General features: G+C 32.8%; 1 protein-coding gene across 8 annotated transcripts in view; it reads left to right on the forward strand.

The window, feature by feature from the left end:
- Nucleotides 1-26,581, forward strand: part of Mef2a (myocyte enhancer factor 2A) — a 154,167-nt gene that overhangs the window by 33,438 nt on the left and 94,148 nt on the right. For all 8 annotated transcript variants that reach the window (XM_047542248.1, XM_047542256.1, XM_047542247.1 and 5 more), the window contains one exon: nucleotides 25,672-25,858. In XM_047542248.1, coding sequence (XP_047398204.1) covers nucleotides 25,805-25,858 — 54 coding nt within the window. In that variant the 5' untranslated portion in view covers nucleotides 25,672-25,804. The remainder of the gene's footprint in view (nucleotides 1-25,671; nucleotides 25,859-26,581) is intronic.

The following is a 26,581-nucleotide window of genomic DNA, read 5'->3' on the forward strand; positions in this document are numbered from 1 at the left end:
TATTTTTTATTTTGGTACAGGTTCTTGCTGTTGCTTAGGGCCTCACTAAATTGCTGAAGCTAGCTTTGAACTTGGGATCCTCCTGCCTCAGCCTCCTGAGCCACTGGGATTATAGGCATGCACCACCATGCCTGACTCTACCATTGTTTGTACAATCCTGAGTCATAATAATTTCTTATCTTTCTTTGAATAGTTTTCTGGTATTTGAATTGTTTAGCAGGCAGAATATCTACATGAGACCCACTAGAATCACTACTAACTAGAAAATTTTTCTTAACTGTATATTTTTGTATTTTTTTGTATTTATTGAAATAGTAGTTAATATTTTTGGATTTTATATCTTATAATATATAGTAACCCAATTTAAGTAATGAAATTAAATGCTAAATGTTTGTAGGACATGTTCTGCCTCTTTGAAAGTTATATACAACCAAACTACATTTTCAAGTAATGGCCATTATGTTTGAGCTTTATATTCAAAGTATGGTTTATGTTTTTCTTATTGAATCATTTCTGACTGATAGTTGACTTGTTCACTCAAATGTATCATTGTATTTTAAAATGGGTTGTTACACACATTTCATAATATAATTCAGAATAAATGGAATGCTTTAATTATTATTATAATAAATAATAGCTTATGATAGTCCTAAATTAATTTAGAGCTTAAATTTCTGCCTGGATTTAATGGTAAACATTAATGAAAACATCCTATTTTAGAGGAAACAAAAAATATTCTTATTAAAATTAATTGGAGAATAATTTTATAGGGTAAAGAACCTCTGGTAGTAATATAGATTACAGTAGGATAATTAAGTTTGTTGGACAAAGAGTATATAGTATTAGGGAATTTTTCTTTATTTTGTAAGAGAATTAGGGCATCATTTTTGTTTGACACGTAGTGGAGTAGTGTGGTCTTGTATTGAAATTCGGATTGAGTACTTGCCTTGCACTTGTGAGACACTGGGTTTGCTCCTCAGCACCACATAAAATGAATAAATAAAATAAAGGTATTGTGTCCATTAAAAAATTTAAAAAATAAAAAAAATTGGAATTGAACTTATTTGGCATTATTTGATTCTCATTTTTTAAGATCTCTTAGCAGAGTGGTTAACCACTATGGTTTCTTACTTGTTTAGACCACTGCTCTTCCATACTATGAGAAAATACAGATGGACCCCAGTTTGTGATGGTTCAATTTAAAAGCGTTTGACTTTACAGATGGTGTGAAAGCAAACCCATATAACCATTTTATTTCTCACTTTCTGTGCAGTAGTCAGTAAATTGTATAAGATATTCAGCACTTTATTTTAAAATGGGTTTTGGGTTGTGATATTGTCCAGTTGCAGGCTGATGTAAGTGTTCTGAGCACACCTAAGCTAGGTTAGGCCAGGCTGTGCTGTGATGTTTAGTAGGTTAAATGTATTATATACATTTTTGACTTAGAGGTATTTTCAATTTATGATGGATTTATTAGGACTTAATCCTGCTGCAAGTCAAGGAACATCTGTAGAGGACCCCAGTGTATTCATACTTAAATGCAATATAATTTCTAATTGTTCTTTTTTTATATTATGGAAAGTTTTTGAAGTCAAGAATCATATAGGACAATTGTAGTGAATAGTCCAAAAATGGAATTAAGAAAATTGCATTTATAATAGCATGAAAATAATGCAGTACTTAATACATTTAACAAATTAAGTGGAACTCTGGTATACTGCAAACTATAAAACATCATTGAAAGAAATTGAAAACCTAAGTAAACACAAAGATGTACTATATTTATGAGTTGTCAGATTTAATGTTAAGATTGTAGTATTCTCAAATTGATCAACAGTTTTAGCCCAACCCATATAAAAATTCCAGCTGGACTTTTTTTTTTTTTTTTTTTTTTTCCCAGAACTTGACAAGCTGATGCTAAAATTTATATGGAAATTAAAGTTTCTCAGAATAGCCAAAACAATCTTATATAAAGTTGGAAGTTTCCTACTTCCCAATATGAGAACTTACTACAAACTGCAGTAACCAATATAAGGTGGCATTGGCATAAGGATAAACATAGGATAGCTCAGGGAAATAAAATTGAGAATCCAGGTGTTTCTACATTTATGATCAGTTGATTTTTGGTAATGGCGTCAAGGTGATTCATTGGGGAAAAATAGCCCTTTTTAGCAAATTGTACTGGGACACCTAAATATCTACATGCAAAATAATAAAATTGAATTCTTACCTTACTATATAAAAAAATTGGCTCAAAATGGATCAAAGACTTTAAATGTTAGAACTCAAACATGTAGGCTAAATTTTCATGATTTTGAATTTTGCAGTGGTTTCTTAGATTTAATGCTGAGAAAACAAGCAACCAAAGAAGAAATAGATAAATTGGAGTTCATCAAATTTAAAAACTTATTCTTGCAGAGACATTATCAAGAAGTGAATAAAAAAAAAGTGAATAAATTTAAATGGGAGAAAATAATTCACAAATTAGGTATTTGTTTAGTATACAGAATATATAAAGAACTCTTGGAACTCAACAATGAAAAGACAATTTAGTTTTAAAAAGGAGTGAATAGATGGTTCTCCAGAGAAGGTAAACAAATGGCAAATGGGTATATGAAAATATGCTGAATTTTAGTAATCATTAAGGAAATGGAAGTTAAAACCACCAGATACCACTTCTCACTCATTATGATTGCTGTATTAAAAAAGATACTATGCCAGGTGTGGTGGTGCTTGCCAGTAATCTCAGTGGCTTGGGAGACTGAGGTAGGCAGATCTCAAGGTCAAAGCCAGCCTCAGCAAAAGCAAGGCTCTAAGCAACTCATCGACACCCTGTTTGTAAATAAAATACAAAATAGGACTGAGGGTATAACTCAGTGGTTGAGTGCCCCTGAGTTCAATCCTGGGTACACCCCACACCAAGGGGGGGCGGGGGAGAGATACTAGCAGGTGTTAACAAGAATGTGAAGAAATTGGTGCCCTCATACATTACTGATAGGAATGTGAAATGGTTCAGATGCCTTGGAGTTTGGCAGTTCCTCAAAAAGTAAACATAGTTAAAATATGATCCAACAGTTCTAGGACCCAGCCATATGTTTTTAGTTATATATTCAAGAGAATTGAGAATTTATGTCCACACAAAATTTATGCACCATCATTCATAGCTGCGTTCTTCATAATAGTCAAAAAGTGGAAAGAACCCAAATGTCTATTGACAGATGGATGGATAAAATAAAATGTGGTATATCCAAGAAAGGATGAAGTACTGCTCTATGTTGTAACACAGATAGACATTGAAAACATCATGGCATGTGAAGGAAGCCAGCCACCAAAAGCTATGTATTGTTTAATTGTTTGTGTGAAGTGTCTAGAATGGGCAAATTCCAGGGAGACAAAATGAATTAGTACTTAAAGGTTGGTGAGAAGAGAGAGGTGGGTATGATTGCTAATGGTATTGAGTTTATTTTTGGAATGATGAAATGCTCTGAAATTACATAATGGTAATGGTTTTACTACCTTGTGAAAACAATAATAACCCATTGAAAGTTTTAGTGGTATTTGAACTTTAAAAAAGCAAGATTTAATGGTATGGAAGTTATAACAACAAAAAAATAATACGGAAATGAAAATAATGACATTTAACCTAATTTATTATCAAAGCAGGATATTTTCGAGAGTGTTTTCTCGCTTAGTAATTATGCTTACATGATGGACATAACCTGGGGTTTATTCAAATCAGAACGTATATCCTCAGTGCTTATTTATTTATTTTTGGTACTGAGGATTGAACCCAGGGGTGCTTTACTACTGAACCAAATCCCCAGCCCTTTTTTTTTTTTTTTTTTTTGAGACAGGTTTCACTAATTTGCTGAGACTGGTCTCAGACTTGTAATTCTCTTGCCTCAGCCTCCTAAGTCCGTGGGATTATAGGTGTGCACCACCACACCTGTCTCTCCCTGCTGCTGCTTTTTCTTCTTCATTTTTTTCTTTTCTTTTTTAAACTTTATTTATTTATTTATTTGTATGTGGTACTGAGGATTGACCCTAATGCCTCTCATGTGCTAGGATAGGCAAGTGCTCTATGACTGAGCCACAACCCCAGCCCATCTTCCCTGCTTCTTGATATGTCAAAAATATCTTTTCTTTGTGGTAGAAATATGAGGGACACAAAATTCTTCTTGTATTCTTTTTTGTCAAGTGTGGGGAAAATGGAAAAGACCAAGAAAGCCATGTAATTCAGTGAAATGAGATAGAAGGTATTTCTTTATGGAGATGAAGAATGCAAATGTATATAAAGTACAGTGTGTCGATATAATATAGTCAGGACTTTACTCATTTGTATGATTTTGCCACTTTGCTCTTGCAACACAGCCAATTGATGTCTGAATAAATAGGGAGTTTGATCTTTGTAATATGGCAAAACAATGCCTCTGAACATAATCTGTGAAACTTTTAAACATACTCTTGCCCTGGGCATTAGTCTCAATTATGATTTATTTGATAGTTTTCTTGTGGGTCTAGGGCAAGTTCATGCATGCAGAATATATGTTTTAGTTCCACAATTGAATCTGGTATCCTTTTACATCGAGAACTATTGTAATTAAATCAGAATTTTATTGAATTTTATTACTGTTCTGAACAAAAGTAGTAAACAGCAATAGGGATGGGGAAAACCTCAACCTCACTGTACTCTCTTAACAGTTTTTTCACTTAGTTTTTATTTGCCCTGTTGATAGTTCAGCCATTGTATTTCTTCTAATTCTTACAAGAATTGGTATTGAGAGGATTTTTTTTTTTTTAAGTTACCTTGAGGCAAGAGTAGTGGTGATAAATAGAAGCTCAAGTTCTTTTGCAAATGCTTGCAGGGCAGGAAATGGTGTCAGTATTGCTGTGCAGATTAGGAGGGAATGGGAGATAGAGGTTGGAACTCTTTTTAAGATATCTGGTCAATTCCAATGGCTTTTGTATTTTGACAACCCATTTTTGTGGCATCATAAATTGCTTACCAAAATTGAAGCTGGGGAAGAACATAGTATAATGTTGTGGTCCTATTTATGGCTCTTAATGTCTCTTGTGCACATCTTAGTAGGAATTACCTTAATACTTTGCTACTGAAAAGTAGCATAAACTCACAAAAATGGAGTTAGATTGCTCCTTGAAGATTTTTGTAGTGCAGTCTGTTTAGTGCTGGCTCATACCAGTGACATTTTTGACTGATAGCTTTTCTTCAGCCTCTGATTGAATATTCCAGTGGTGTGATACTGTACTGTTAAGAAACAGATATGATGGGTAGAATAAAAATTTCAGCTCTGCCTCCCTGTGTGACTTTGCATGAGAATTAATAATTTTAGTTTTCAGATGCTTCATTCAGAAAATGGAACAAATAGTATCTTAACTCACAGGATTATTTTGACTATTAAACAAAATAACATGTTAAGGTCTGGCACAGCTATTGGTAGATATTTGCCAACTGTTAAATTGCCTTCTCTCTGCATTTCGGTGAAGAATAACTTCTGGGTCCAAAAGTTTGGTTTTTAGAGAGTTTTCAAAGCCTGAATCTTAATGAAAGTCTTGCTTTCATTTATTAAACAGCTGTTTATTGATTGTCTGTTATGTGCTAGGCACTGTAGTAGATGCTAGGATCATAGGAGCAAGTACAGCAGACTTGATCCTCTTCCTCACAGTTTGGCAGAGGAAAAAAAGAAATTAAATATTTAATTATATAAGTAATTAATTACAGTTTTGAGGAAAGCTAAGACAAAAGTATAGTGTTTAAAAAGTGTATAGAAATCCTAACATAGTTTGGAGGTAGAAAACATTTCCCTGAGGAAGTAATGGTAATGCTGAGACATAAAGAATGAATAAGACTATTGGTAAGAAGTACTGGGAATGAGACATAGCAAGAGCTAGCAGGATGGTAGTATGTGCAAAGGCCCTGAAACAGAAAGGAATTAGGAGCTAAGTGTAGAAGGACCTGGGCCTGGAAGTTTGCTTGTCAAGAGGAATAGTGGCAAGGAATGAGGATGGAGCAGAGGAGGGGTAAGATTAGGCACAGCCCCTGGACCACATTAAAGGCTTGGATTTTAAGAATAATGACTAATGACATGATTATATTTGTATTTTAAAAGATTATACTAATGAAAATAAGGAAATTGAATTGGAGGGAAATAAAAATGCCTGCTGAGACCAGTTAGGGGCTTTTGCAAAGCCTAGGGAAAGGTGGCAGTGGCTGTTAGAGAAAAGGAATAGACTGGATATGTTTGGTTTGTAGAATTGTTGAGTCTTGACAAACCTGTGGAAAACCTAAGTTGAATAGATGAGAATATGGTTGAAAACAGAGGACTAATTTTAGGTTAGTGATGTAGATCTGGTGTTCTCTCAGTGTAATGTTGGTGGCCAAGGCCTTAACCCAGGTTCCAGGTATTTGTCTTTTGTAGTCATTTCACAACAATTTGAGTACATATGTTGTAATTTTCATAGTGTTTGCAAATTTATTTTACTGTCACAAAAGCTCTTCAGGAACTTTTAAAAATGTACTGTTTTCATTGTTTTTATATCTTAAGTAATAGTAATAATAACCAACATTAAGCTTACGTGTGCAGGGTATTAGGCTGAATATTCTCTCTTAATCTTTACAAGTTTATGAGCATTGTTATTATTTATTGTTCCAGTATTTTAAAGATTTGCCACTTAAGGTTTAGAGAAGTTGAATAACTTCCTCAGGCTGTACCTGTAGTAAATGGCAGAGCTAAGGTTTAAAATCTGACACACTTGGTGTAGAACTTGTCCTCTTAACCACTAACATATATATGCCTTACCTTTGTGATATTTGAACCAACCAAACAAAACAGAATAACTGATTGAGAGGCCTTTTTTTGAATATTTATGGAAGACTTGTGTGTACTATAATATACCGTGTTTTAATATACTTTCTCATTTACATGACTGGAGAGAAATATGGTATCTGCTTTATTTTGATGAAGAAGAAACAGTGACTGAGAGATTAAATAACTTGGTCAGGATCACTAATAGCTAGTTAGTGACAGATCTAGAATTTAAAGCTGGTTTATTTGACTCCAAGGGAAATATCTTTTCTTTTATTCTATTTAAAAATAAGAACTTTGTTGTCTCAAATAAGAAATTTTGGAAACTTTACTAGATTTAATGATTAACTCATACCAATCTACAGTCTATTTCTTTAAAAAATTTTTTTATTAGAGCTTTATAGTTATATGTACTTATACATGCATGGAAATCTATTTCACTTCATGAAAACCCCCCACACTTTTACTTTCTTTTCTCTTCCCTCTGCCATTCTCCTTCATCTACTCTACTAGACTTCTTTTTGAGCATCTGTTAATTTATTTTTGATTGTTTCTTTCTGTTATCCTCTCCTTCCCTCTACCTTTCCTTTATTTTACTTTAGTTTTCACATATGGGAGAAAACATTCAATCTTTTAGTTTCTGAGTTTGGCTTGTTTCACTTAGCGTGATATATTCTCCCTTTCCATCCATTTACTGGCTAATGCCATAATTTCATTCTTTTTTTTATGGCCAAGTATAACTTCATTGTGTGTGTGTATCATAATTTCTTAATTCATTTGTCTATTGATGGGCATCTGGGTTGATTCCATAATTTAGCTGTTGTGAATTGTGCTACTGTAAACATTGAGGTAGCTGTAAAATCAGCTGATGTACGCTGATTTTAGATCTTTTGGGAAAATACCAAGGAGTGGTATAACTGGGTCATATGGTGGTTCCATTCCTAGTTTTTTGAGGAATCTCCATACTGCTTTCCAGAATGGTTGTATTCGTTTGCAGCGGTCTCACCAACAATGTACAAGTGTTCTTTTCTTCCCACATTTATTGTTGTTCATATTCTTGATTATTGCCATTCAGACTGGAGTGAGATGAAATCTTATGTGTAGTTTTGATTTACATTTCCCTGATTGCTAAAGATGTTAAACATTTTTGCATATTTTTATAGGTCATTTTTGTTTCTGCTTTTTTTTTTTTAAGAGAGAAATACTTTATTTAAAAATTCTTTTTATTTGTTTTTGTGGTGCTAGGAATTGAACCCAGGGCCTTGTGCATGCTAGGCAAGAGTTCTACCACTGAGCTGGGTTCACAGCCTGTGTATCTTCTTTTGAGAAGTTTCTGTTTAGTTCTTCTGCCCACTTATTTACTTATTTATTTATTTGGTGTTAAGTATTTTGAATTCTTTGTATATTCTGAATATTAATCCCCTATTGGAGGAGTAACTGACCAAGATTTTCTTTCATTCTGTAGGCTCTCTCTTCATGCCCTTTAATCATTTCCTTTGGTCTGCAGAAACTTTTAGTTTGATGGTATCCTATTTATTGATTCTTTGTTTTTATTTCTTGTAATTTTGGGGTCTTGTTAAGAAGGCAATGCCAGCACCTATCTGATAGAATGCTGACCCTATGTTTTCTTCTAGCAGTTGTAAATTTTTGGTCTAATTTCTAAGTGTTCGATCCATTTTGATTAGAGTTTTGTGCAGGGTGAGAGATAGGGCTCTAGTTTCATTTTTCTACATATAGCTATCCAGTTTTCCCAGCACCATTTGTTTAAAAGGCTGTCTTTTCTCCAAAATACATTTTTGGCACCTTTGTGAAATATCAGACAGCTATAGATATGTGAATTTGCCTCTGTGTATTCTATTCTGTTCCATTGGTCTTCATGTCTATTTTGATGCCAATACCATGCTGTTTTTAGTATAATTTCAGATCTAGTATTATGATGCCTCCTGCTTTTCTTTTCTTGCTTAATATTGCTTTGGCTAGTCTGGGTATCTTATTCTTCAAATTAATTTAATAATTGCTTTTTAATTCTGTGGAGAATGTCATTTGTATTTTGATGGGGGATTGCATTGAATCTCCTGTCTAGTTCTTAAAAATAAAATCCAGATCTTAATATATAGGTCGAACTTAGAGGACAAACAGCTGAGAAAATTGAAATACTTTAGTAGATAACTTTTGCATATATGTGAAGTAAATATTTCTGTATTAAAATTATTTTTAGAAGAGAGATAAAATAGGAAAATATTTTCTAATATATTTATGTCCATTTCATAATCTCTGAAGATATTAGACACAGTTGCAATATTGACATCTTGTCCAGATTTTTATAATTAGTAGTCAGTTATTAGTATTTGTATAGGATTATATCTTCTTTTTTTTTCGGTGCTGGGGATTGAACCCAGGGCCTTGTGCTTGCAAGGCAAGCACTCTACCAACTGAGCTATATCCCCAGCCCATAGGATTATATCTTGATCTTGCTCAATTCAGTCTTGTTCAATTAGAAAAGAAAGTAACATTTCTTTTCTAATGTTCTTCCTTAGTTTTGAGAAGACAAATGAAAATTAAGGTAATGAGATCAGACAGTGTAATGCATCTTAAGTACTGGTTTCTGTTAGCACCAGAGTTAAAGGCTTTTATCTTACCAGTACTTCCTTACTAAAAAACAGAGAAAATTCAGCTTTTTATTAACAGGTCAACTCCTTCTTCAGAATATGGCTTTTAAATAATCTTTTTCAGTAACTCCTTTGCAGAGAGACTTAATCTGAGGCATGTAGTTTAAAAACAAAAACCAAATGCTGATCTTCTGTCTTCACTTTAACGATGTCAATAGTTGTTGTGAGATATATTTTGAGTGCTGGATGCCAGTAAATTAAACCTATTAGTTGACTTCCTTTTGGTTGAGGGCTGTGACCATAGGGCTTCTTATTTCACTAAGAAAAAGACCGTCTCACTATGCTAGCAGAACCTTTCCAAAACAGATACTGGATTTTGATTGAATGATTAGAAGTGAGAGAATTTTGAAGCAGTTTTGTAAGGTACTTTTGATTTTAGGAAGAAATAAGTAGCAGCAAGATTACTGCAAGTGCAACAAGGTTACTGTTCCACTGTCTCCTCTTTTGTCTTTGTTAAAGTCATTTTATTAGTCATTTTTTTTGGGTATATGATTATGATCTGTGTATATATAGAAATTGTTTTTTGAACTTTAGCTCCTATCACCCAACACTGTTGCTATTGCTGTTCAACAGTTTTTAATTGAGTACTTAAATTGAGTACCTGTAGGATATTAGAAATAGTCAAATTTCTTTAGAACTGCATAGGAAACTGATTTTTAAGGCAGTATATGTGTTCATTATATGGTCTTCGCTTTCTATTTCTAGCTTTATATATCATCTGATATTTCGACCTAGAAGATTCTGATCTTATCAGCACTTTGAGCATATTATTAATGTAGCATTTTTATGGGTAAAAATTATAAGTGACAGATCAGGAAAAGATTATTTATGATTTGATATGAAAATGACCTATCAGAAACATTTTTGAATTAACTTTTTTTTTGTAGTTTTAGGAACAAATTATAATCAACTCTTGAATTGTCTACATACGTGTATCAGGCTGCTTTCTGCTATAGGTAACAAAGAGGCTAATAAAACAGTAAAGATTTTATCATTTCATGTAATGAGAGGTATAGTTAGGATGATTCCGAGATTGGCTAACTCTGGTCACCTCTTCTATCTTTTCTTTGTTACTTTCATGTTCTACTGTTTCATTCTAACTTTCTTTGTTGAGTTGCCCTTTACTGCCAGCATAGTCCTTAAGCAATGTGTGGTTGACCTAGACTGTATATATGCCCATGGGGCATAAAAAAATTATTTATAGGTTTCTTTGCTCTGAATTGCCTCTAAAGATCCTAGTGTATTTTCCATTTCATCTTTTATTATCATAGTTGAAACCAAAGAAATATGAATTTTCTTCTAAGTATTTAACAATGCTCATTTTTAAATTACATGTATAAATTAAATGGAACAAACATTAAGAAAAATATAGACTCTTTTTCCTCTGTCAGAAGCCTCTGAGACAGTGAAGAATCCTGTCACTAAATTCAGTCTACTTGTTCTGGCTTCTTTGGAATCGCAATACGGATTAATCTTTGTTTAACAGGAATTGTAATCTTCAAATGATATGTGTTACATTTTAGAATGCTTTAAATGTTAGAATTATGGAACATTAGAGATAAAATACTAACATTTATGAAGCACTTTATACGTTGTATTCAGTTTAATATGCATCAGTGTATAATGCGAATGATGTATGTTTATTTCCTTATTTTACAATTAGTCATATGAAATCAAATGACATTTCCAAGGTCACAATAGTAAAGCCAGAATAAAACTAATAATGACTTTCCAAACTCACATTTAAATTAAAGTCTGTGTCTTTTGGAATCTGATGCCTGAATTTAAAAAAAAAATTTTTTTGGAAACTTTCCTGTTTTATTTTTTTCAGTTTTAGTTGTAGATGGGCCCAATACCTTTATTTTATTTATTTATTTTTATATGGTGCTGAGGATTTAACCAGTGCCTCACACATGTTAGGCAAGCGCTCTACCACAGAGCCACAACCCCAGCCCTGACCCCTGCTTTTTTTTTTTTTTCCTCCAATTTTTCTACAAATTCTGGACCCCAGCTAATGTAACTCGTGGGGTTTTATGTAAATTCCATATCCTGTTCTTTCATGCCATATGTTCTCTATTCCAATAAACATTAATAAACTTGAAATCAAACAAAAAATAAAACAAAATCCTTCATACTTTATTATATTTGTAAATTTTGTACCTGACCCTGAATGCAGTACTATATTAACATTTATTCACATTAACTCTTGAAAGTACTAAGATTTTTTTTTTAGAAATACATCTTAGTTTTGTTAGTATTTACAATAGCGTCTAATAATTAATATTTCTGTATATAGTGGACTGAACTTTATAAAAGCTCTGAGACTTCTGAATCTCAGATTTCTTGTCTGTAAAATGCGAATTATTTGGATTAGAATCTCTGCTCTTCTTTTCTCTTTTAAAATTCAGTGAGTTTTATTGGGTGTATAAAATAAAACCACACCAAGGTTTTAAGTCTTCTTTCATAGTATTTTTGTTAATATATAGGAAAGTTCATAGTGAAGTTAAGTGAAGAAAAAACAAAGACAATCTCTGTGAACTCAAAGGAGAAAAAAGTAAAATTGCAGCAGAATAAATATAGTATGTTACTTTTGTCTAAGAATAAAGGCTAAATAAGAAACATTTGTGTGTGTGTGAATGCAAACAGAAATGAACCCCAACTTTATTGCAAGTGAATAACCATACCACTTTTAAGAAAGTGGGGTGTAGATGGGGGTGTACAAAGGAACTAATTGATCAAAATAACATTTTTTTTCTTTCTTTCTTGGTACCAGGTGTTCAACCCCTAAGTCACATCCCCAGTACTTTTTATTTTTCATTTTGAGGCATGGTCTCACTAAGTTGCCTAGGACCTCACTAAGTTGTTGAGGCTGGCTGAGGTGATCCTCCTGCCTCAGCCTCCCAAGCTGCTGGGATTATAGGTGTGTGCCACCATGCCTGGCTTCAAGTAACTTAGCATTTTGACTGTATTTCCTGAGTTTGTAGAAAGAACAAACTGCAAATAACATAGAACTTTTTGTATGGTTTATTTTTTGTTTATTTATATACTTTTTGGTAAGAGTGTAAGTGAGGTGATTCTGAAACTGTTTGATAAGTATAATAGGCAGTGCTTCTCAACCAGGGACAATTTTCACCCCCCCCCCCCGGGAATATTTGGCAATATCTGGAAATATTTTTGGTTATCATGACCGGAGGAGGTTGCTACTAGTTTCTCTTGGGTAGGGGTCAGGGTATGCTATAAACATCCTGTAATACACAGGAACCTCCATCACCATTTAACCCAGTGGATAAATGTGTTGGATGAATGCCTTATTCTAGGGACGATTCAGGAAAGTACCAAGTCAACCTAGAACATCTTGCTGGAGCAGAAAGTAAGGAAATATCCAGAAAAATGATGGGTGCATGTTGGAAAAAACCACACAGGACCCAGCTTGGGTGGGGCACTGAGCAAATCAGAGATAATTTGAGCATTAAAATTAGTAAGGAGAGAGTGGATTATAGTCCTTTGAATAAAAGAGGGATTCTCAAATCTATATTGATAACAAATAGCTAAATAGAGGAAAGGGGTGAACTCTTAGAGCTAATAAATGTAGAGGGAGTAATGGGATTGGAAAATTATCATTTTGTAATTATTTTGGTGTAGAATGCTTCAGGGAAAAAAATCACAAAAAGGTTCTAAATCCAAGGGAAAAACCTTTAGAAGTATGTTATTTATATGGTTTAAATCTGTCTTCCCACAGATTGCTTACTATTTGTGAGGGGAAAATGGTTCTATACAGTAGATAAAACAGATGACACCTTGGTCAAATGATGAAAATAAATATCACTAAGAGGTCCATGAACATCAGTTGCCTGTAGATAATATGGTATACTAAGGATATAAGATCACTTATATAGTATTTTGGCTGAAACAGTCCTAAACTGAGAAATGTTCTACAGGAAAAACTGACTTACAATCTTTAAAATGTCAGTGTCATGAAAGGAAAAGGCCAGGGGATAACAGGAGATCACAGATACTGACAATTATATGTAATATGTGATCTTAGATCTTGTTATAAAGGGGGGGAAATACCCTAAAGAATATTATTAGAACAATTAACAAAAATGAAATTATGACTTAGATTTAAAAGTATTGCAGCAGTGTTATATTTTCTGAATTTGATTACTGTGGTTTTGTAAAAGAATATTCTTGTTCTTACCAAATTCACACTTTTAAGTATTAAGGTATAAAAAGCATACTATATGCAACTTACCCTCAAGTGGTTCAGAATAATAAATTTTATCTATATGAAGATATGTAGCACATACACACAGACAGACATCCTTCATGAGGAAGAGGAGAGAAAGAATTAAAAAATACTTATGGCAGAATGTTAAAAATCATTCAATCTGGGTGGTAGTAATGCAGGAATTCTATATACTTTTCTTGGAAGTTTTCAGTATAGTATTATATACTTGCTAAAAACCTGCTTTTTATTTTCTTTTAAGGTGAGTAAATTTCAAATTGTCAAAGCACAGATATTCTCAAACAAGGAAGATCTATATTCCAAAGTGTGGGCAAATAGGAGAAAGCTACAGCTGCAGCTTAAAGGGTTGTGGTGCTCCTGGCATAGCCAATGAGAAGGGAAGGAACCAGGCTATGGAAGTGGTGGTGGGATTCCTTTATATGAGTGGTGTTGGTAATCTTTGACTCCTTCCTTCTCTACCACAGTGTTCTTTTGCTGGTAGCAAGATTAAAGGACTACAGTGGCCAGACTATTGACCAAGGGTATCCCTGGATCTAGGGTCCCTGGCCAAGGTTGGTGCTGGGCACCCAAAACTAACCTGTCTGGGAAAATATGCAGACTGTTAGCTTTTCATCCTCCTTTATGAAAACAGCTCTGTATAACTATTAGCAGACTTTCCTGGGTTTAGTCTTGACTCCTGTTTTTAGTGTTTCTGATTTGGGGGACAGTTTTCTTATATGTAAATGGAAATAATAATGCCTATCTCATAAGGAGATTGTAAGTATTTTAAAAGTAATTATGCAAAGTACATATTGTTGGTATTATACACCAGGGTTCTTGAAATATATCATTTCTCCATTCATTCAGTACTTAAGAGAAAACTTACTGTTTGTCTGAGTCATCTGGTTATGAATTATCTGATGATGGCTGTGAGCCTATGTGAAAACACACTTAAAAAAAAAAAAACTTTCATCAGGACTTTTAAGTTTTTAAAAAAATCAACTGAATGGCAGAAATGAATGGAAATAATACCTATTTCCCATCAGTATTTGAAAATTGTAAAGCACATTTTCACATTTAGGAAAAATGCTTCAGAAGTCATCTTGAGATGAAAGTTTATTGAGCAAAAGCTACTCTTTATAAGAAATTGATTTTCAGAGTGAGGAGGAGAGAGTGAAAATGGAGGGGGAGCTATTCGTAAGCAGTGGAATTCCAAGGGCTAGCAGGGACCAATAATAGAGAAGAATACTTGACAGTTGATGGATGAACCAATAGCTAGCTAGGGTGTTCACAGACTGACAAACTAGGTTGTAAGTTGGGAGGCAGGGAAATGACTGCAGTGTAAAGGGCAGGGGGAGCAGCTTTATATTATATTATAGTGATGATGAATGGTAATGATGATGTGTGCATCTGTAAAAGGGGGGAGATATTTTATTCTGTACTAGTAACCTGTCCACAATTTGTTCTGTACTTTGCTTTTTGTCACTTAAGATCTCTTGGCCATTGTTCCATATCAGTGGAACAATGAGAGCTTCCTCATTCTTTTTTTTGCAACTGTAATTTAGAGTTATGCCATATTATATTTAGCCATTCTTTACTGTTGTCTTTTCCCATTTGTTTTCCCATTTTGAGCACATAATAACTCAACCTGATAGGACATGGAAAAGATTTTATTTACTGTTAAGAGCTCTGTGCTTCCATAGCTTGCTCAATTGTTTTACACCCCCACCCCATATCAAACAAGTATACTCCATGATTCTCTCACAAAAAAAAAATTGATTTTCAGTATTCTAACCCTATTAAGAAGGTTGCCTGAACTGTTTCCTTTTCTGATTAAGTACACATGTGAGATAGAAGTCTTTCATCTGGCTTATATTAAAATTGAAAATTGGAGTGGTCTTACTTCAGTCATGGAATATATACAATCGTGGAAATCAAATAATAACACCATGATAGCATGCATACATAAATTACACTTAATAAATTCCTTCCATTTTTTCTTTATATTTAATTATGTTTTTAAGGCTAATGTCCAATGTGGCAAGTTTGCTAGATTTTCTTTAATAGCAGTAATAGTTTTATACTTAAATACATTTCTCAAAGTAATAAAGGGAATTGATTTAAAGACTGAAATAGGTAAATACTAGTGCACCGAGTGGTATGTAATTTAGGCAGAAATTGAGAGGTTTTTATACAATTGACAAAAGTTCAGGAACAATTACTATGTTGTAGTAGAAAAGTTCATGAGAGTTTTAACTAAGACTGGACAATTCACTTATCCTCCTTAATTTCAATTTTTTTGCTTAGGACTATGAACATGTTATGAAAATATACTTGAAAGGCCTGCTGAAAGATTTTTTTAAAAGATCTTTTACCAAATTGAATAGCAGATGATTTCTAAGGTGGTTTGAAAATTATAGGGTACTTCTTTACACAGCTTGATTGACATTTCATAAAGAAAAGTGTTCCGATTAAAATGGGTCCTGGAACACTTTTGACTTGGCAGCACCCCCCCCCCCCTTTTCTCTTTCTTTTCATTTTAATAAACTACTGTAAACGGGGGAAAAAAAATCACATGGAAACACCTGCTATACTTTTTGGAAAAAATAATTTTTAAAATACATTACTAATTTTATTTCATATTTAGTTTGTTTTTTGTGAATTGGATAACCTTAGATAAATTTAATAACCACCTATTGGAAATTAATTATGAGTTTTCCATTTGATCTTCTCATATCCATCTTGCATGCATGAAGTATCAATGTGTGAAGGAAAATATTGTATGAAATAGGCAACCTTTTATCACATCACAGTTTTTTTCACATCATAAATATTAATAACATACTGTGCTTTGAAATACACTTCTTAGAAGTAATACTGTATCTTTGGACTACTTTCCCTCAAATATTTGCAAATATAAAATGTTTTTTCTTGCCTCCTCTGGTGTACATATAATTTAAATGTTCACATTATAAAACATTTTACTTAAAAATCATTAGTTACCAAAAGTTATCCAACTAGTGTAGTGATATTTTGGGGGCTAGGATCCAAGTTTTCTTAGTCAGATAATGCTTTGAAATTCTAAGCATGTTGTGAAGAAAGAGTAACTGGAAAATTGCACAAGATGCCAAAGTAGAAGAAACATTTCAATAATGTTTACAATTTATTCTTGAATGCTTTCTGGCTTTTTATGACTTTTTCTTCTCAGTTTTAAAAGCAAGTTTAAAGTAAGTAAGTTTTTGTTGTTGGTAATAACCTTTTTTAACCACAACAATGGTATTTTTTTTTAATAAATTTTTTGTTGTAGGTGGACATAATACCTTTATTTTTATGTGGTGCTGAGGATTGAACCCAGGGCCTCACGAATGCAAGGCAAGCATGCTACCACTGAGCCACAACTCTAGCACACAACAATGGTATTGTTATAGAAAAAAATGAAATAGTGAAAAAATTACCCAAAAGTTCATTACTTTCAATAACATGAATATCCATTAGTCTTATATCTATACACAAAATATTTAAAAAATTTTAAAAGCAAAATTGAAATTGTATATTTTCTGCCTATAACAATATGATGTAAATGTTGTAATGGCTATAGTATTTTATTATGTGGACAGGGCATTCTTGTATTCTTGCCTATCCCCCTTCCCCGTGTACTCACTATTTTGATTGCAAAGGGATGAATATCCTTGTACATATATCTTTGTCATTGTCTTCTTACTGCCTTAAAGTAAATTCTTGAAAATAGAATGGAGTTTTCAGGGGAAGTTGAAAGTCAATTTATTTTTTCTTTTTGAAATGTTTAAGTTTTAAATGTTGGCCAAATTGTCAACAAACCTCATGGTTACAGGATTGGTTGAGGACATGTATTTGCAACCGAAATAAATGATTTGTTACCTGATGGTGGTCTTTGTTCATTTTACACTTTTGTCCCGTTAATATTGTCTGTATTCTGAAGACTCCCAGATACATATTTTTAGCCATGAAGTATGAGTCTTATTTTACAGAGTGTCCCATTTGACATTTCCACTTGTCCATGACCGTCTCAAGTAATGTGTCCAAAATTAAATCATCATATTCCTCTCTTTTAAAGAAGTAATGAATCATTACTTGATGTATTTTCTCTGGATAGATACCTGCTTTTTTTTTTTTTTTTTTTTTTTTAACAAAGGTTCAGTTCTTTTATTGTACTTAGTTTTGTATTAGTAACTTTTGAAAATTTTAATGTGTGATTGATTCACCAGAATTATGAAAGTAGGAAGTTCTGATAAGTAAAGTTTACCCTCTGTTTAAAGTCCATGCTCCTAAAATATTTGTTTACTTAATCAACAAGTCAAAACACTAAACAATTGATTTTAAATGATGATGAATAATCCATTGTCAGTATCAGCTGCAGGATTGTTAGGAATCTGAATGCTAGTTTCCATGGTACTGCTTACATTAAGGGAGTTGAGTTCACACTGAAATCCTTTCAGAAATCTAACTTCTGAGTTTTAAAACATACAGAAAATTTCAGCTGAAAATTCAGTTTAAGGTATTTTTTCCCCTGTGTTAATGTTGTCTGAATACAGATATAGGCCTTGGAATTTAATTAGAGAGATTCCTCTCTCTTCCCCTTACTCAGGAAAAGATATACTAATTGCTTGACATTCAAAACACCCATCTGCGTTTTCTGGAAGCAAGTTTTAATAGACTTTCGGTAAAACTCCATTAGCTTTAACTTGTTAAAAAAAAAAATCAGTGCTTATGTGATCTAAATAGTAAGCTAAAATTAATGAAGTTTTACTCCTGCAGTTATTTTGTAGGCATGCACATACTATTTTGTTTTAGTATTAGTATTTTTTGAAATTGTGGTAAAATGTACATAACAGAATTTACCATTTTTAAGTATATGGTGGTGGCATTAAGCACATTCACATTTTTGTATATCCATTACCACCACCCATCTTCAGAACATTTTCATCATCCCATACTGTAACTCTGTACCCACTTAATAATACCCCATTTCTTCCTCCCCTTCAGTGTCTGGTAACTACAATTCTACTCTTTCTATGAATGTGATACTCTAGAATATCTCATATAAATAGAATCATAATAATGCACTGCTAAAAATGTGGGAAAAGAAAAAATTAAGTAGAATCTTAACAATATTTGTTCTTTTGTGACTGACTTATTTCATGTAACCTAAAGTTTTTAAAGTTCCTGTATGTTATGGCATGAGATGGGGTGATGTCCTTTTCTTTTTTCCTTTCTTGGTAGTAGGCGGGCTATTTATTTATTTATTTATTTATTGGTACCAGAGGTGATGTACTACTGAGCTACATCTCCAGCACTTTTAATTTTTTATTTTGAGCCAGGATCTCCCTAAATTGCTGAGGCTTGCCTCAAACTTGCAGCCCTCCTAACCTCTGCCTCCTGAGTTGCTGGGATTACAGTATGTGTTACTGCACCTAGTTGATGTCCTTTTTAAAAAGGTTCTGAAAGTTCAGTTGTAATTATATACCACAGTTTATCCATTTGATTACTGGACATTTGGATTGTTTTCTTCTACCTTTTGATTATTGCGAATAAATTTCCTGGGAGCATTGGTGCATAAATATCTGTTTGAGTCCTTGCTTTTAGTTCTTTTATTTATACATCCAGAACTGGAATTGTTGGATAAAATGGTAATTCTTTGTTTAATTTTTTAAGCAACTACCATACGGTTTTCCACAGCAAAATATATTTCCAAAAGCAGTGCACAAATTTCTAGTTGTTTCATACCCATGCTACTACTTCTTGTTTTCTGTTTTTGTCTCTTCCTCCTCTTTTTCTTTTTAACTAATAATCATCTGAATTGAAGTGACCTAGTATCTCATTATAATTTTTATTTGTATTTGCCTCATGATTAGTGATGTTGGTTGTGAGCATCTTTTCATGTTCTTATTGACCACTTGTTATTTTCTTTGGATAAATGTCTCTTTATGTCCTTTGCCCATCTTTTAATTTTTTTTTTTTGCTATTGAGTTTATGTATTCCAGATGTTATTTCCATATCATATAAGTGATTTGCAGTTCTTTTCTTCCATTTGGTATGTTGCTGTTTTATTCTATTGATAGTATCCTTTGATACATAATAGTTCTTAATTTTTTGACACAATACCTTTATTTTTATTTTATTTATTTTTATGTGGTACTGTTGATTGAACCCAGTGCCTCACATGTGCTGTACCACTGAGCTGCAACCCCAGCCCTAGTTTTTAATTTTGATGAAGTTGAGCTTATTTTTCTTCTGTTGAATGGAAGCTTTTCCTCTGTTTTCTTGTAACAGTTTTATAATATTAGCAAGTAGATTAAGATCTTTGATCCACTTCTAGTTAATTTTTATGTATGATGCTAGTAAGCTTCCAGCTTCTTTCTTTCCATGTGGATTTCTGGTTTTCCCAGGATCATTTATAGAAAAGACTGTTCTTTTCTGTTGTATAGTCCTGTTGAAGCTACTTCAAAGCTAAAAATTTCCCTCATGTATGTGTGGCTTTAATTGTATTTCATTTTTTATATATTTTGATAGAAAGTGTTTTTGATAGCATTCCATTTAAAAATATTTTCTGATTTCCATTGTGATCTCTTTTTGGCATGTGGATTATTGAGAAGTATATTACTTAGTTTTCTCATATATAAGAATTTCCAACTTAAATTTTTATTACTATTTTCTAGCTTAGTTCCTCTGAGATAGGAGATGTCTATCCTTTTAAATTTGTTAAGACTTAATTTATGGACCTCTATGTATTTGCTTTTATAGACATTTTGTAATATAGTTATAAAGTATTTTCTCCAGCTTTTAGGTGTAGTGTTCTGTATGTCAGTGAGGTTGTTATCTGTCAAATCTTTTTGTTTATTTTGATCTGCTTGTTCTCTTATTCTGATTTGCTTATTTCATCAGGTACTGAGAAAACTTTGTTAAAGTCAACTTACTTTAATTGTGGATTAGAGATAATTCTTTTGGGATTGACTTTGTGTACAGGCATACCCTTGTTTCTTAGCTGAAGTTTATTTAGGTAAAGAATACTTTTACACCTGCAAAATTCAGTACAGTATTTTAAACAAACTGATGTATGGGAAAAGTCACAAATTACATCCCAAATGCAGAATGTAGAATGTTAGAATCACATGTAGACTTTTAGAAACAGTGTACTGAGTGCCAAAAAAGGGAATGTGCAAGATGTGCTGGCAATAAGATCATTACCACATTAAAATTTGAACTGTTGTCTGCCATGTGTGTTTGTCTTGAGCATATTTCTAATTGTCTTTCATATTAAGCTATTATTTTTGCTTAAATTTGTGGAATGCACAAAAAGGTTGGAGAAGTGTTAAATTGTGGAAAAAGAGAAATCCAGTGCGAAAGTTACTGCCTGTGAAGTCATGTAGTAAGCATTTTACATCCTAAGCGTGGTAATTTACTACTATAAATAGACATTTTCTGTGTTTTAAACTTTAAAAGAGAAATGAATGGAATTATGAGTTAATGTATAACATTATAATTTTTCCTACTTAAAATATAGTAAATAGTGTTCTGGCTAAGGTTTTTGCACAGAATATCTGATTTTCAGAAACAGATTTCATGTTACATGTGTTATTGGTACACTCAATTTTAGAATTGTATCTTCCTGGTGAGTTGAACTTTTATTGTTGTAAAGCATTCTTCTGTGTCTGTATTCATATACACGCATCTATCTTGTGCATTAAAGTTTAGTATGATAAAGCGTAGTTATACAGCTTTCCTTTGGTTTGTATTTTACCTGGTGTAATTTTCTCCCTACATTTACTTTCAGTCTTTCTGTATTCCTATATCTAAGATAATATCCTCTCTAATTATACCTCAATTGGATTTTTGTTTTTTTAAACAATTCTAAATTATCTTTTAAAAATTGGGTGGTTTAACTTAATTGGGTTTATTATAAATAACCATATATTTGGATTAAATCTTTTATCCTCTTTCCTTTTTATTTGCCTCTCATTCTGTGCCTTCTTTATTGGTTCATCCATTTTTCTCTTTTCTGGATGTTATACTTTCATTGTTCTTGTAGTGGTTCACGTAGAGGTTGCTAACGCATCCTTGACTTATTAGTAAATGAGCATTCTTTCCATTTTCTAATTAATTAAAGATTTTAGAGCCCTTTAACTTCATTTGGTACCCTCCTCAATTTTGTACTATTATTGTTGTGTATTACAAGATTTTAAGCCCTGCAAAGTATTATTATTAGTGTTTTATTTAGTTAACCTTCATTTAGAGTTACTCATTAATATTTGTTTGCTGAATCTCAGTTTTTTATGCATATTTATGCTGTATCTGGTATCTTTTTTCCTTCTAAAGAAACATTGAAGAGGTCCTGTCAGTGTTTCCTGGTGACAAATTCTGTTTCTGTTTGCCTAAAAATGTCTTTGGTTTGCCTTCATTATGAAGGATATTTATTCTCAAATATGGAGTTCTAGTTTGGCATTCTCCCCCTTACCCTCAGCACTTTGAAGATATCATTTCATTGTCTTCTGACTTCATTGTTTATGTGAAGAAGTCAGTTCAGCTGTGAATCTTAATTATTGTTTCTTGAAGTGAATATTTTTAAACAGTTTTCTGGCTGCTTGTTAAGATCCTTCCATCTGTGGGGGAACATACCTCCTCCCATTTCTCTTTTGATATGCCCAAGTGTGTGTATTGCATTTATTTTACTTGAGGGGTCTGTAGAGCTTCTGGAATCTGTGGGTTGAGTTTCATTAGTTTTGAAAATTCTTAGCTATTATGTTTTCAAATATTTCTTTACCACCATATGTTTTTTCCCTCCTTTATGGAACTCCATTTACTTGTATTTTTGGATAATTTCTCAATGTTCTATTTCATATTCTTTTCCGTATTTCTTATTGTCGTGTCTTTTTGTATTTCAGCATCTTCTTTCCTGTTTTCTGGGTTGTTAATTATATTTTCAGCCGCATTTAACCAATTATTAAATCAATCCATAAATTAATTTGTTTTCAATGTTGTATTTTTTGTTGTTTATCCTCTTTTTTATTATTGCCTGTTAAATTTTTTTATATTTGTTGTTAAATTCTTTGAGCATATTAATTAATTACTTAGTTGGTCTATTTCTATGGCCATCCTTAAATCTTGGTTTTCAGTCATATTTTCACTGGATACTTTATTTTTGTGCATCTTATATGAAAAAAGGCAAAATAATTAGAATTTCTGGATGATGTTATCTCTGCTGAGAAGATTCACTTTTGCTACCAGCATGCAGCTAGGCTAATGATCCTCACTAGACCAGATTGCCTCAATCTAACCAGGGATTATGAAGATCTGAAGCTATATTTCCCTTCCTATTTAACCTATTTTGTTTCTGATTTTCCTTTCTGCCTGGGGTATAGTTCTTTGGAGTCTCTCCAGATGGCTGGGGTATTCATTAGTGATATTCCTCTTTTGGCAGGCCCTGTATCTAATTTTTGCACTCTAAGTTCTGTTCTCAGTCTCCCAGCCAGTGGTTTTGGAATCTGCAGGCAAAAAAGTCCAAAGACAGGTTTCACCTGTTTCTTCTATATCTCACCCTTGCAAATTATCACTATCTTGAATGTTCTGCACTGTTTTAAAACAAATTACCTTTGCTTTACTTTTCTAGTTGATCTCAGAAGATTGGTTTGAAACAACCAACTTCACAGTTGTCAACAGCAAAGTGTCCAGATATGTTCTAGAATCCATATTTTTCAAATTATAGAAGATAATACAGTATAAATGTCTTATAGCAGATCTTGCATACTTGAGCAATATCTCTGCAGTGAAATGTATGACTATTAATACAGTGCAAGTTTTTATAGTGAAAATTAGAGTGTGATCTGTTAGGGAATATGATTTGGAGTAAGTGAATGTCTGTTGTTTATAATGCAGTCTGTTGCAGAAACAGATATTCTATAGCACAGCTGCTTGTTTGATTGGGTCCCACCATCTTTCAGTTCCTTTAATGTTTTCTATTCTTTTTTGTCATGGGGCATTTGTGCTTGCTATTTTCTCTGCCTGGTACTTACACCCTCATTTTCACATTTAAGTATGAGGTACATCTTCAGGTAAGCATTTCCTGATCCACAAATCAGGTCAGGTAAACAAATGTTTTAGTTTTGAATTATACAAATTAATTTGATGATTTGAGAGATTTGAGAACTATATCTTTTTTTTTTTCCTTGACGATTTTATTCTCTGTGCCTAGTTTAGAGTTTGGAAGTACATTTATTATAAGTAGGAGGTCATTAATGGGTTATCAGTTGTTTAATAGGTGATCAATTAATGTATGAAGAAGTAAAATGAGGGAATAAATAAATGAAGCAATGGTAATGCTGGTAGTGATAAGTGAAAGACCCATTGCTTCTGAGCAAAAGCCAGATTTAACACTGGACTAGTGCAGTATGGTTGAAATTATAGATATACATGTACAGTATTTTAAAAACTTTGATAAAATTCCCTTGGAAGTTTATTATTTTCAGTGTATAAGCATTTCACATTACTTTACAAATATTTATTTTTATTTTGTAAGTTTTGAAATCACTAGGTTTTTTAAGTGACAAAAACCATCATTGAGAGCATTCCAACCTATATCACTACTACAGAGAAATGGAACACAAAAGCCTGCAGGATTTTTAAAATCTTAAAGATTGACGTATCAAAGAAAAGCTTACTTGGAATTTACCTATGCACACACACACTCATGCTCACCCTCTCGCCGAGGAGAGGTGTTGTAGTTTATTTGGCCAAGAGAAATTGGTGTTGGCTTCTTTAGGGAGGTCGCATTTGAACTAAATCTTTTTTTAAAAATTTATTTATTTTTAAATTATTTTTAATTTTTTACAGACTGCATTTTGATTGATTGTACACAAATGAGGTACATCATTACATTTTTGTGGTTGTACATGCTGTAGATTGATACCATTCATGTAATCATACATGTACATAGGGTAATGATGTCTGTCTCATTCCACCATTTTTCATACCCTATCTCCCCCTTATTTCCTTCTACATAATCTAAAGTTCCTCTATTCTTCTCTCACTCCCCACACCCCCAATCCCCATTATATATTATCATCCACTTATCAGGGAAAACATTCAGCCTTTGGTTTTTTGGGATTGACTCATTTCACTTAGCATGATATTCTCCAATTCCATCCAACTAAATCTTGACTGATAAAGAGGTGTTCATTAAGTGTCTAAAGAAATATTATTTCATTTAAATGTATATCATTATGAAAGTTATAAAGTTGTATTCTAGTGTCTTTGTGGATTGACAGATAGTAATTTGGCTGGAGGCTAGGGTGATTTGCCTGGAGAATTTTTATAAAGGCAGATTGGGACCATCTTATATTAGTTATCCTTTGGCAGGAAGACCATCAGACTTTTATGGATATTCTGTAATGTTTAAGAGGGTAAATCCTGGAACCAGATCACTGAATTCATATCCGAAACTCTGCCCTTTACTGTGTGACTTTGAGCACGTGACTTAATATTTCTTTTTCTCAGTATCCTTATGTATAAAATGAAGATGATAATTATAACTAACTTAGTAGGTCATAGTTACAATTGAACAAGTTGAAACTCATCCATACTTAGAAAAATGTCCACTCATAGAAAACGTGCCCACTTGTAGAAAATGTGCCCACTCTCAGTAAATGTTGCTCTTTTGCTATTATTATAGGCATTGAGAAAACCTCAAACATTATAATTGTATTAGTTTGACCAGAGCCAGAGGCTCAGAGATTCAAGAGATATTTTAGGGCCAGAATCAGTAAGACTTCAACTTAATTAATATTTTTATGTAATCAAATTTCATCTAATAATGTTATGTGCATCATAAAAGCAGATTTGAAATTTGTATAACTTATGATTTACAAATGTATAGAACTTAAGTCTTCTAATTTGTGACTTTATTTATTTATTTATTTTTTAGATCCTGTCAAAAATTTCAGCTATAGCCCTTGGACTAGAAACTGAAATAATAGAAGCTGTGTACGATGCATTAGGGTATCGAAGAAAATTAATTTTCAATTAAATATTTGGAATATAAGAAAAGGTGTCTGAAAATGGGGCGGAAGAAAATACAAATCACACGTATAATGGATGAAAGGAACCGACAGGTAAGTGAAAATTTTAATTTAATTCAACTATGTGATTTGATTAAAATTTTAATTTGTTTAATTGATATATATATACTTATTATATATATATATATATATGTACTTTAAAAGAACACAATAGGATAGAATGGACAAAATTTTCTTAGTATTTTTAGTTCCAGACTAAATGAAATTTTCTAAAATCAAAATGATCTTTTCATACACATTAAAGGAAATCTTTATTACAGAAATTCTATATGTTATAGATAACAGAAGTGCAGAAAGAAAAGTAAAGTCACTTCAATCTCATTACTATCCATTGTATAGATTTTCTTTTTGGTGGGGCGTGGTGCTGGGGATTGAACTCAGGGACACTCAACCACAGAGCCGTATCCCTATCCCTATCCCTATTTTTTTGTATTTTATTTAGAGACAGGGTCTCACTGAGTTGCTTAGTGCTTCGCTGTTGCTAAAGCTGACTTTGAATTCTGTTCTGTCTCAGCCTCCTAAGCCACTGGGATTATAGGTGTGTGCCACCACAGCCAGCTTCATTGTATAGATTTTTTTTTTTTCTTCAGGTACTGGGGATTGAACTCAGGGCCACTTGGCCACTGAGCCCCATCCCCAGCTCTATTTTGTATTATATTTAGAGACAGGGTCTCACTGAGTTGGCTTAGTGCCTTGCTTTTGCTGAGGCTGGCTTTGAACCGGTGATCCTCCTGTCTCACCCTTATGAGCTGCTGG

The sequence above is a fragment of the Sciurus carolinensis genome, chromosome 2 (assembly GCF_902686445.1).
Source record: "Sciurus carolinensis chromosome 2, mSciCar1.2, whole genome shotgun sequence".
Lineage (NCBI taxonomy): Eukaryota > Metazoa > Chordata > Mammalia > Rodentia > Sciuridae > Sciurus > Sciurus carolinensis.